The 12,291-nt window shown below is 40.8% G+C and overlaps 1 protein-coding gene across 7 annotated transcripts in view; it reads right to left on the bottom strand.

Annotated features, from left to right (window-relative positions):
- Nucleotides 1-12,291, bottom strand: part of TRIP12 (thyroid hormone receptor interactor 12) — a 42,445-nt gene that overhangs the window by 13,903 nt on the left and 16,251 nt on the right. For 4 of the 7 annotated variants that reach the window (XM_053459803.1, XM_053459802.1, XM_053459799.1 and 1 more), the window contains 16 exons: nucleotides 12,038-12,121; nucleotides 9,427-9,522; nucleotides 9,139-9,287; nucleotides 8,874-8,909; nucleotides 8,474-8,569; nucleotides 8,032-8,124; nucleotides 7,710-7,871; nucleotides 6,971-7,039; nucleotides 6,117-6,282; nucleotides 5,227-5,344; nucleotides 4,935-5,091; nucleotides 3,519-3,672; nucleotides 2,331-2,559; nucleotides 1,800-1,918; nucleotides 795-999; nucleotides 468-568 (listed from right to left, as the gene is read on the bottom strand). In XM_053459803.1, the coding sequence (XP_053315778.1) occupies nucleotides 468-568; nucleotides 795-999; nucleotides 1,800-1,918; nucleotides 2,331-2,559; nucleotides 3,519-3,672; nucleotides 4,935-5,091; nucleotides 5,227-5,344; nucleotides 6,117-6,282; nucleotides 6,971-7,039; nucleotides 7,710-7,871; nucleotides 8,032-8,124; nucleotides 8,474-8,569; nucleotides 8,874-8,909; nucleotides 9,139-9,287; nucleotides 9,427-9,522; nucleotides 12,038-12,121 (2,034 nt within the window). The remainder of the gene's footprint in view (nucleotides 1-467; nucleotides 569-794; nucleotides 1,000-1,799; nucleotides 1,919-2,330; nucleotides 2,560-3,518; nucleotides 3,673-4,934; nucleotides 5,092-5,226; nucleotides 5,345-6,116; nucleotides 6,283-6,970; nucleotides 7,040-7,709; nucleotides 7,872-8,031; nucleotides 8,125-8,473; nucleotides 8,570-8,873; nucleotides 8,910-9,138; nucleotides 9,288-9,426; nucleotides 9,523-12,037; nucleotides 12,122-12,291) is intronic. The other 3 variants (XM_053459805.1, XM_053459801.1, XM_053459800.1) reach the window with 1 other exon arrangement.

Consider the following 12,291-nt stretch of genomic DNA (forward strand, 5'->3'; position numbering starts at 1 on the left):
AGCACAACAGAAGGGTTTAATATAAGGGTTCCAATACAAAATGCCACTTCCAGCTGTGTTTACATTCACTTTGATGCTTCCAATCTTTACACATTTTTTGCAAATACACCTGTATCTGAATTTCCTGAACTGCTTCACCTGTTTAAACTTTGTTTATAAATACTAAAACTAGACAGATAACTGGGACTTTGCTGAATTCTCTTTAAACCAGATATATATGGATTATTTGACTTGTATATCAGCATCGTACATTCTGCATTTTGATAAGCTTGATTGTCGTGCCGGCATCATTCACCCTCAGACTGAGAGCATCGCATTGGTTAGCAGCAGCGGAGAAACAACTTTTCCAACAAGGACCGCTCCATACAAATAAGCCCTTTCATTCATAAGAAATCAAACGTACTTGCGAAATTGACATTTGACTGAAGATCTAGGACAAGGATTCAGAAGAGTAAAGACACACTTACCCTGATTGTCTACCTTGTCGTCGTCACGAGGCGGGGAACACTTAGGCCTCCTCGGCCCACGCTTTGGCAGCCTCTTTCTTTTCAGGACATCACTCAGCCGTCTGTAGCAAATAATGAAAAATTAACACATTTGCTAACATTTATTCCGTAAAAGAAAGTATTAACTATGAGCATTAAAAAAATCTGACTCAAAAGATGTAGTGGTTTATGATCAGTCTTACACCAAGTATAAAGCATTTTGAAACTGTGCAGATACCCAGAAATCTTTTAACTCCAGCGAGTGGCTAATGGAACACGCGTGTAATTCTGTTAAAGAATTAATCTCACCCTTGTGGGCTGAGGTCCAGGGAGTCATCGCGATGCTGTAAACTGGGAGAGCCCAGGTCGGCCGCAGCATTGCCGGCTACACTGCCAGTCCCAGCGCTGATGGCCGTGGTGCTGCTCAATGATCCAGAGCCATTTGTGCAAACCTTTGGTGGGCTTGTTAGCAATGTTTCCGACACAGCCAGATTCTTAACTTGATGCATAACACCTAGGAGGATAAGAGTCAAAGTTATTCAATGGAAAACACAAAACAAAATCACAGCACATAAAAAACCATTTGGAATAACTAACCTGTCCATTTTACCCGGCTGTAAAAAGCATCAAACCGTATCCGGACCTTGGACGTTAAAGTCAAGACAGCCTTTTGCCTATCCCATACACGTTTAAACCCCTTAGGGACTGGGGCTGTTCCATAACCCAAGGACTAGACTTTTTTTTTTGCAATTTTTACCGTGTTTGTTGGATAAGGATTCCCTTTTCAATATTTGATGAACCCGCACAAATGATTCATCATTTTGTTCAGGGGAGTAGGGACTTTTAAAATCATATAACTACATTGTGTGTGTGTGTGTGTGTGTGTGGTTTGTTTTTTACTTGTAGTGGTAGGGGGAAACAAATCCTTTTGGGATCTCTCAAACAGTACATTTTATTTCACTTTTCCCCTTTCTTTGCATTTTTTGTAAGTGGTGAGAAAGACCCCGAGTCTCTCCTGTCCTCCAGTGAACTTCTGGGGGATGTCAGGACTTACCGGTACATTCTAAGGGCATCTTGGCACAGCTTTTAAGGGTGCACCAGCATCATAAGGGGTGCAAATGGATTAAATTCTCTCACTAGGGTGCACCACTTTTCCGCCAAACTTCTTCTGAAGATGAGGTCTCCTGAGCCGTGCACAATACTCTAGGTGACATTCACTCCACTTTTGTTGCTACTAATGGCATTTATGCAAATGAGTTTGCATGACAGATGTGATAAGACACCATTTTTATACACACCGAAAATATACATTACCTTCTCTCCTGAAGTACACACTAAATATGTCCGGTAGCTTCTGCATCAAGATCTCGGCCATCTGAAGAGCCCCCACCACAATTTTGAGATCCTGACTTGACAGCATGGAAGCAATGTGGCTACAAAACACAAGGAGTTAACACTTTGTTTCATTTTCTCTCTCACTAAGTCCACTAAGAGAAAACTCGCTCCAAAAAAACATCCATGTCTAGTAGTTCGGGATGATAACAGGAAAAAAAAGAAAAAAAAAAAACTACACAAAAATGTAATGTAAGATTTCTGTCAAATATGTGATTTTTTAAAACATAAACAAAACAAAAAAAAAAAAAAAAAAAAAAAAAACTTATGAAAGAAAAAACAATATATGCTGGGAGTTTCTCTTTAGAGAGAAGCCGCTGATACATATTGGAAAAAAAATTCCGATTTAACGGCAAATGTATATAATGTATGTAATTTAATAGCAGATTACATACAATTTTAAAACGGTTCTGTATGCATTTAAAACAATATATACAGATTCTTAGCCAATACCTTGACACTGCATGGTTCTTTAACACATCTTTCAAGAGTTCAGCATCAGCAAAATAAATGATCCTAAGGATTGCTCTAAGGCACTTGTGTCTGACGGCGGGCCCGGCGGAGGAGCTGTACACCTCGTAAAGCACTCCAAATAACGTCTTAATAAAAGACTTGGCCAGCTCGGGGTCCTCTTTCATCAGCTGCGCTCTAGCATCATCCCTTTTTAATTCAGAATGTCCACCTAAAAGAAACGAAAAAAGAAATCCTGAAGTCGAGCACAGAATGAAACCCCCAAAACTAAACTCAAATAGGGGGAAGAGTCAACAAATATTCCTTTTAAATAGAGCATTATATACAGTAATCGTGTAGCGCGACACAAAGTGCTGCTCATCTTAGCTGGAGGGGCCATACATAATTAGGACTAAGCAATTCTTCAAGGCCTCGTGATAGAGTCATTGCATGTGCCCAGTAGATTGGACTGACAACTGAGCTATACAGCCGTTACAAACCTTGTAATGCATGAAAACCTTCTGCCGAAAATTAAACTTTTGCAAAAGACATTAGCGTAAAAAACAGAAAATACAGCACGAGTTTCCCTTTAAAGAGACGTCACTGATCTATGGGAAGACATTTTGGTGAATATATTAGCTTTTACTAAAGCGCTTCCTAAAACTGTGGGACCAAAACTTCAGGTTTAACAAACAAATATACTATCGGTGAGATGTAAGACTTTAGGGTACACTTTTTTTTGAGGGGGCATAAACTAATTGGAACTGGTATAATGATGGTTCAGAAAGCATGAAGTGGGCAAGAAACAATGACAAGTGGCAAATGGCCAAAAGTAATTGAAGACAGAATTTCAGATATTTTTGTATCATTGTGCTAGTTTATGAAACACTCCACAGTCAGGAGCCGTCTTATACATATAGATTTTAGGTCTGTTACCCAACGCGTTTGTGTATACAGTGTGTAATATATTAAGGTGCATCTTACTACATCATCATATGCAAGACGAGAAACCGCTTCAAGTTCCATTAAAACACTGAAGCTTGTGCTTATAAAGCTGGTTTGTACTCGTTACCATTACTTTTATTTACTGGGAACTGGATGTATTATAACCATTACATGCAATCATGCAAGCTGCCCCCCCCCCATGGCTTGTAAAATAAAGTAGGTTTTATAGGCGGCCTGAATACTTACTAGTGTTAGCATTGGCTAAAGGGTTAGGTTTTCGCTGAATAGCACGTGCAGTTCCGGTGTCCTCGTTGATTTGCTGCATAGAATTAAAATCAATAGTATAAACACGCCCCAGTGTAGACAAACTTATTTCATCCTCACCAACCTGATGGGCTGCCTGAGAACACAGATATAAAACAGAGAGATAATCCTTGAATAGAAACACAAAGACTTTGTCACGCAGTATCAGACGGTGTCTTGTCCTCTCTGGGTTACCAGAACTAAAACTACATTTTGGGACGGAGAGGCTAAACGTCAGAACGGGGGCTCCGTCACTCAGAATGAGCAAGTTCCAACCCAGGCTCATAGATACGATCTGCGGACTCTAATCTCACGGCCCGTGCGGATTCGCGGCACTCAGGAAAAGCTTTAAATTTACGTTAAAAACCTGAAATATACTCGTGTGCTCGACTTTCACCTGGCGTTGGTGATAAACTATATACCAGTCTGATTTGCTCTAAAATAATGAAAAAGCAGTACTATGCAAGTTTAAAAAACAAGATGATTTCATGTGTTTTTGATATTAATTAGAAGTCACAAAAATAGTCAGTAAGCCTGGTTGGTGGTGAATCAAGTATTTTAAAAACATTACCTATGCTACCTAGGAACCATTTTATTGTGTTCAGTCATGTGCAAGGATGCAAAATCCCTACAGGACATGTTATTTCATTAGGAAACGCTAATATTCACTGCTTACTTTGGAATCTAATGTGTGAAGGGAAGGAATAATAGCAAAAGTGCCAGCCGCAGGGTTGAAGCTGGTGGACAGGATTAGACGTTAGGTAGGATCTGGTAATTAGCACCCACAGAGGACAACACATTGACTAAAATGTCATAAGAAAAGCTAAATATCTATACAATGCTCATAGAAAGTACATTTTGTACATAAGGTGTCTACTAAGTGGACCACGTATGCTGGGTCCAAACAATTCTAGACAGCCGACAGGTAGAGGAACACAGAGGAAGGGGTCTGACGTGTTACACGGGAGAAGTACTTGGTGATGGAAGGTTGGACCTTAAACACCGTTAACCCTAACTGATCACGCTTAAAAGTAACTAAGTTTACACCGCCAATCTTTTCACATCATGCATCTTCCGACAGAGTAAATAGACAAACTACAAAAGTGCAGGACTTGACTACAATACTGTGTATTATGCAGGTCAAAAGAAATAAAATGTCATGCTCACACAGTGAAAACACGGAAAACATGTCAGCTGCAGGCATAGCTGTTCATTCAACACACTCCATTATCCACAGAGAAAAGCACGTCATGGATAAACGTCGCATTATACAGATGCACGTAACAGACCATATCTGTATAATCACGTACATACACACAAAAGACAGGCACAAGGGGACAAAGAAGACCACGACTGTACCTCGATAATGCGGCTGTCTATCCGGCTGTATGGGTGCCAGAGGCCACGGTCATCCCTCCACTGCCAGATCGCTCCGTCTGTATTCTGGGCATTTCCCTTCTTAAGCATCGTATCAACGGCAAAAATCCCTTCCTTCGGTAAGCACGGCATCAGCTCGCTGAAAAGACACAAACAATGAGATTCCCCAAGAAAGCATAAAAACGGGAGTACATACCTACCCTACGCACGGATCCAGTGACTATTCCATTCTAGGCCATGGCGCCGTGAGCATTCAATCGTCTTTGGCTCTTACCAGATAAGCGAGGTGAGTTCATACAGCTCCTGGGGACTTCTCGGGACCAGGTCAATTTGCTCCAGGCAGCTACCGTTTGAGGCTCCACACAAAAGGAAATGCAAGGTCTCTGCAATATCTGAAAACAAGAACATAGTACAGTTTTAACATGTCTCAAACTAAAGTAAAAACACTTATTCAGAGAAAAGTTTACCAATCGCGCATGAGGTCAGATTCTGATAACAGCTCTATTTACCCAGAATCCCTTCTAACCGGGGTTTGCAAAGCCTCTGAGTTCAATTACAAAGAAAACCGACGTAGGAGATGCCGTTTGGTTCAGAATATTAGTCATCATGCCGGTATAAAGAGATTATGTGTTGTATACGTCTGGCTAATTTGAAGGAGTTTAAGACACCAACCTTTTTTCAATATGCAGAATATATATTTAACTATCTTATGCCTGGCTTAAAGACGCACTAATGGGTTTTTTTTTTTTTAATACCAATGAGAACTTTAACTAACCCTCCCTTATAATAACATTTTACATGCATTTCCCAATTCCATTCAATAAAATCTAAAAGGGGGAAACCCCAGCTTTGCCGCTGTAAGGTGCCTTGGCTCTGCGGGAAGAACCAGTTTGCGGTAAATGTGCCGCCGGCAGTGTCCACACGTGACGAGATCCTAAATGTGAAGCGAGTATCCAACGGTATATTGACTTCCGAGAGCGCGTTCTCCCCACAGCAGCATAGCCAAGGCTCCCTAAAGGACTAAGTCCCTTTGACTTTATTGGTGAGATAATATGGAAACAGGACAGTCTAGCTCCTGGTTTTTACACTACATTTGGGTGCCTTTTATTGCAAACACAATGGAGCACGCATTCTTCAGTTATCAAGTCTCAGTACAAAACCTACTCTGCTTCATGAGCTGCACAGCCAGCGTGGGGCAGTTGGAACACATCAAAGAGAACATGCGGACCACCATGATGAACATGCCCGAGCTCAGGATCGGCGGCGTCACTACCAGAAGCTGCTGGATGTTTGTGAGCAGGTCCCGGGAAGCGACCTGCTGCAGGAGATTCTGTACACAGGAGAGAGATTACAGACACTATGGAAAGCGGCAAATCGTAACAAGCTGCTAACTAGACAAAGGAAGTTAAAGGGATTTCGCAAGTCCAGCTCACGTACTTGCAACTCGAGGAGCAGCCATTCGCATTCACTGAACTTTCAGCTAGCAGGCATGCAATTGGCTGCTGCTCAACACGCAATATGCAAATTATAACAGGCGTTCAACATAACACAAGCACGTAGAAGCAGGCAGGGGAGAGGAACGCATCTATTCTATCGCATGCCTTTTAGATTAAAGTCTATGCAAAGTTTACTCCAATATGCATTTTAAGGCACGGCTATTGACGTATTCCATTAACTACACCGAGCCATTTGAGGTCTCAGACTACTGTTAATAGGAAACAAAAAAGGAAGAAGGGGCTGATTTGGGCTCCTTCTTTCATGTTAAACTTCAGGATCCCTTTATTTCTAAAAACTCAGCAAATTATGTACAACATTACTAAGCTTTTACCCACAAACAGCACTTTGCAGCAACTCGACTACTGAATTTACTCCATAAATAGTAAAACAAACACCCCTTCAGTACTGGCAAGCTTCCAAGTTATTAGTGAACTGATACTTGTATCATAATTGCTCAGATTTACAAGACTGTCCATTTTTTTTTGTTTAGGTGAAAACATAAGTCTCTACATTATGCTTACCTCTTCGTGCTGAAAATTATCAACCAGTCGTGCAAAACAGAGGCAAGTGCTTTCCACGGATTTCTTATCCTAAAAAGGGGAAATAAAAAGAGAATATGGTGTAAATATGATTAAGCACGGCTTTCATTATAGCAAGCTTCTAGTAGATTCTATCAGCACACCACAAATTGATTAACTGCAATGAGATCACAATTCAACAACTGATCTGCCAATGGCCGCACGGCTTTGCTCGATTATAAGACAAGGTTTTTTCCAGAGCAAATGCCCTTGTCTTATATTCGAGATCATCTTATAATCAGACCTCAAATAGAGGTCTGACTACAAGAATAAAATCCACATCCCTCGCAGCTCTGCAGGAGACCTGGAACTTCCTCTCTGCGCAATGTGCATAGACTGCCTCCGCGGCTGCCGGGGCTTCTATGAAGCAGCACCGGTTGCACGCAGACGTCCACCAGCTGCCCCAACTTGATACCAGTGAGTTATGGGGGGGTAGAGGGGTCATATAAAAGGGTACCAGGGGGCAGATTGGCAAAGTTTTTATTACATCTGAAAAAAATAGCTTACATGTGAATATTTACTAATAAAATGTTTTTTATAGGGTAGTCTAATATTCAGGCTTTTTTTCTAAATATTGAAATTTTAGGGGAAGGTCATCTTATAATCGAGCAAATACGGTAATTGCATAACTGGCACCACAAATGCAGCACCCACTTGACATGGAGCTGAGGCAATATCTCACCTGATGGGTTAATCTCTGGGTCAGCAACGGCAAAGAATCAGCAACAAAGTGGAATTCGTCTGGACTGATGCTCTGGCAGCAATTGGCTGCTATGGCTAAAGCGTTCCTCTGTGCATTAATGCTGAAGAACTCCAGGTACAATAAGCAATCAGCAAGTCCTCCCTGTGAAAGCATGTGAATCGCATGTTATACGGGCTACCCAACTAGAATACACATTGTCCTGCCCACCAATACATGGATTATCCGGTTTGAGTATTAGACCAATTCCCTGAAGTTAAGATCACCAGGCCCACTGTATATGACATAAAACACCAAGACTTACAGCCTGCAGAATGGCTTTGCTGTGCCGACGAGACAGCATTTCAAGAGCAGTGAGAGCCTGTTCAGCCACGTCAATGCATTGAATGACCTGCAGCTGGAGGAAAACATACAAACATGTCAACAAACTTTGCCTCCACATCCCACCATGCAAAAAAAAATATCAAAGAAACAGTTCCCATCATTAACACCCCGTTCCCCTCATTAACGCATCCCACCCTCTAGTATGCAAATAAAATAAACTCTTCATACTTCCTCCCACCCTTCGTTCATCCCCTCCCCTCCATTAACGCGCTCCCACCCTCCGGTCTGCAAATTAAACTCCCTCCCGCCCTTCGGTCTGATCTGGTCCCAAGTTCACATCATTAACTTCTTAAACAAAAAATAAATTGGCCAACTACTCGATTATGAAAATTGTTAGATGCTGTCCCAGAACTACGACTTACCTTCTCTAGAAAGACAGGAATGGCATCTACAACCACAGCAGAGGAGCGAGGAAGTGCTTCCATCATGTACGTTAAGGCTCGACATGCATGGTTCATCTGTACAGAACAGCAAACACTGGATCAGAAATACCTTCTCAACATCCACTCGAGCAATACCAGTCAAATATATCCGGTTCAAGGCAAAGCAACAGATCCAGCGTGTGGAAAGTTTTACTCAGATACAGAGTTTAGGCAAATCTCACATCCTAACATACAACAGCCATTTCATTTTGTTAGCAAAATAAATTCAATCTGTAAAAGACACCATGAAAACCTAATCGTGAAAATCGCTTTATGTCATTAGGAGTCCCTGGTGTCATCATACTAAACAAACGAGAGGTTCAGGAGAATTGGCACTTACAATGTCAAAATTGTGCTCCATCTGCAACAGTGTTATCTGTAAAGAGATTGTGCAGTTTGTTAATGTACATTATTGTTGCATTTTATCTATACATTATGTAGCACCTCAGCAGTGCGAGGGGGTCACACATTATACATACATACGTACGAATGAGAGCTTTGAAATAAAAGCATTCATGTAGACGCTTAAAAACTTTCAAGTGTCATCACAAGGAACACCTATGTTTTGTAACCGGAGAACCCCTTGTAAAGAAAACATGGCTCACCAGTGCAGGCACTACGCTTTTCACTGGGAATCCTCCCAAAGTCTCCTCATTTCCCATGACCAGCAGCTGGCACATCTCAATGACCGACTGGAGCTGCTGACTCTCGTCGGTGGCCTGGAGACCCTGAAGCAGCTGCTGTGCCTTGGAGCCTAAAGGAGTGAGAATGAATACATTGAAAGCACGCTTGCATGTTATGACAAAATGAAATGAGCGATCCTGGAGTTACTATATAGTAATGTCCTTCATTAATGTCAAATATCTGGAAAAAAAATTATCTGAAAAACTTACTTGCGCCACTACCGATGGTCCTGTGGAACAGCTGAGACATACGAGGTCCAAGTGGGCCGAAGAGGTGAGGAGGAAGACCACGTGCCTCCAGTAACGCTAGAGGGAAGAGTTTACACTTCAGTAACACAATTTGCCTTTCACCACCATGAACACGCAATCCACTGGTTTCCAATCATTAGACTGGAGCTACTGGAAGCAGCTTGATGCTTTAACACGTAAATACAAGAACCTCACATTTGCTTCCTATTTAGTTTTGCATTGTTGTACACGTAACCAACCACGGTGTACAAATCCACAAAAAAACGGAATGCTCATTTTTTTATTTTTCCTTTACGGTTTTCATCAACTAGTTTGAATGAGAAGCTTTTAAGAATAAAAACACACTCAGAATGAGGAACACACACACACAAGGCTAAGCAGAAAATTGAAACAAGGAATTATTAAATAAATCATTAGATAAATGAAGGGAAATTTATAAATGAGGATAAAAATCTAGCCGACTACCTAGGAAGATGAAGGAAAAGGAGAGAAAACCGTGTGTACAGAGGAAAAAGTTCTACTTGAACAGCAGAGTCTAGGAAACCTGACAGGATACACCCAAAATTACCAAGAGCCTCGACGTGTCCTGGCAAAACCACTGGCAGACCTACGTAACCCGTCGCTAATGACAGGAGTAGTTTCAGAAGTTGGCAACTGTAGTACCACTGCACAAAAAAGGTAGTCGGGAAAACTCGATCAACTATAGGCCAGTAATAGGGTATATTCAGAGGAAGGACTTACCAGTGGGGTACCTCAGGGGTCCATACTTTAATATTTTTATTATTATTATTACAGAAGGACTTAATGGTAAGGTATTTGGGTGGAACCACTCAAATTGCAGATGATTTAAGTCAGAAGAATGGTTGAGAGGAGTGGTGCCGTTGCAGTTTAATGTTGATAAATGTAGATTAATGCACTTGGGAAGTAAAAAATCCCAAGGCAGAATATAGCATTGATAGTACCGTCCATGACAACAGAAGAGAGGGACTATGCAATAAATCATCTCAAATAGCTCGCAGGGTGCTGGGTTGTATAGCGGAAGAGGGAGGTGGTTCTGTCACATTACAGATCTCTGGTCAGGTCTCACATACAGTATTGCCTACCCATCCCCAGAATGATATTGACACATTGGAGAGAGTTTAGAGGAGGGCAACAATAAAAAGGTAAGTGGTTTGCAGGACAGAAATTATCAGAAAAGGTTGAAGGATCTTGATATGTACGGCTTGGAGGAAAGAGAAGGGGGATGCAATAGAAACATTTAAATACTTAAAGGGATTTAACAAGGTACAGGAGGAAAGCTTATTTGAAAGAAGAAGCAATGTTCAAACAAGTGGTCACGGTCTAAAACTAGAGAGTCAGAGGCTTGGATGTAACGTAAGGAAGTTCTTCTTTACTCAGAGGGTAGTAGATTAATGGAACAGTCGCTTCACAGAAGTGGTGGAGGCTAATACAGTGAAGGAATTTAAACAGGCATGGGATATACATAAAACTTTCATCGCTATAGGAACCGACCAAAGACTGGTAGGGACTTAAAGGCCAACTTACAGATCAGTTTATGGAGCAATTAAAGTGTATTGAGCAAGGTGAAATCTATTTCCCAGAAACGCCATGCAGAACTAACGCGAAGATGACTCAAGCAGAACAGGGTTTGCTACAGTAAAATACCATCTGTTCTGCAATCAACCAAAAAACCTTTATATAAACTGAGAAAAAGAATATTCATTTATTGCCACTGGGAAGGCAACTAAAAAGTGTCAGAGAATGTTAAATTCAACACACAAGCTGAAGCGTGGCTTTATAGAATCCGTTTTATAACACAAAACAGTTTTTTGCTTTGTGGTAAAAAAAGGACAACTCATGAGATATATATCTATATCTATCTATCTATCTCCACCTTGTAAAGCTATATTGGCTTCATAACAAAAGTAGCAAGAAAGATCCGTTTGTCCTTGTAGCGTCTAACTTAGGACCTTTTAACAGGTCTACCCTCTGCCACAAAAAAGTGTTCAGATTAATCTGTATTTAAAAAGGACAAAAAAATTGAACTGAGAAAATGTTTTGAACGTGGGGTAAATGTCTCATATTGAACAGAAACCTAAAAAAATAAAAATCCAGTGACGGAAGTAAGCTATTTCTAACACTATGGGTATCCAATTGTTGCAATAATAATGCTTAGGGTTTCGCTTTTTTACAGTTTAAGGCTTTTATTATAGGCAGAATAGATATATGTTTTGCTAGTTCCGCTGGTTTTTGGTGTTAATGTTTTTATGCCCAGAACTTTTCCCCCAGTTAAATAGTGTCAGTGAAGAAGATGCATATTTAATGAATTAAATAATAAGTATGATATAAAAAGGTACATGGCATTTAAGAACCATCATTTGGCAGATTTTTCAACGATTTATTGTATCAACTAACAGATAAAAAAATTGCAGGTAAATGGGTTTTATTTGGTTATATAAATAAAATGCAGCGGTGAAAGCCAGGGAAATGCATTATGCTTGCTCAAATATAAAGACACCAAAAAAACAAACAAAAAGGAAACAAAACATTTATACAGCACACGTACTGTTACCTTGAAGACGTCCCATTTCAGAGTCATCGCTCTCGCTTTCTCCCGACGTGGTCATCCCCACAGCACCTGCCACGGAGCTAGAAGCTGAAAGGCAAAGGGGGCGTTTTAGATCAGTTCTCCATGCGAAATAGCTTAGTATTATAACATTAGAGACCCTATAAAAGTAGGCATTTTAGCAATCGCAAGGGTTATTCCAAGGCGAGTCAGTCCATAATGTAATGTGTTCACGGCTCATAATCAGCAAACTGACACAA

Source organism: Spea bombifrons, chromosome 3, assembly GCF_027358695.1.
Source record: "Spea bombifrons isolate aSpeBom1 chromosome 3, aSpeBom1.2.pri, whole genome shotgun sequence".
NCBI lineage: Eukaryota > Metazoa > Chordata > Amphibia > Anura > Pelobatidae > Spea > Spea bombifrons.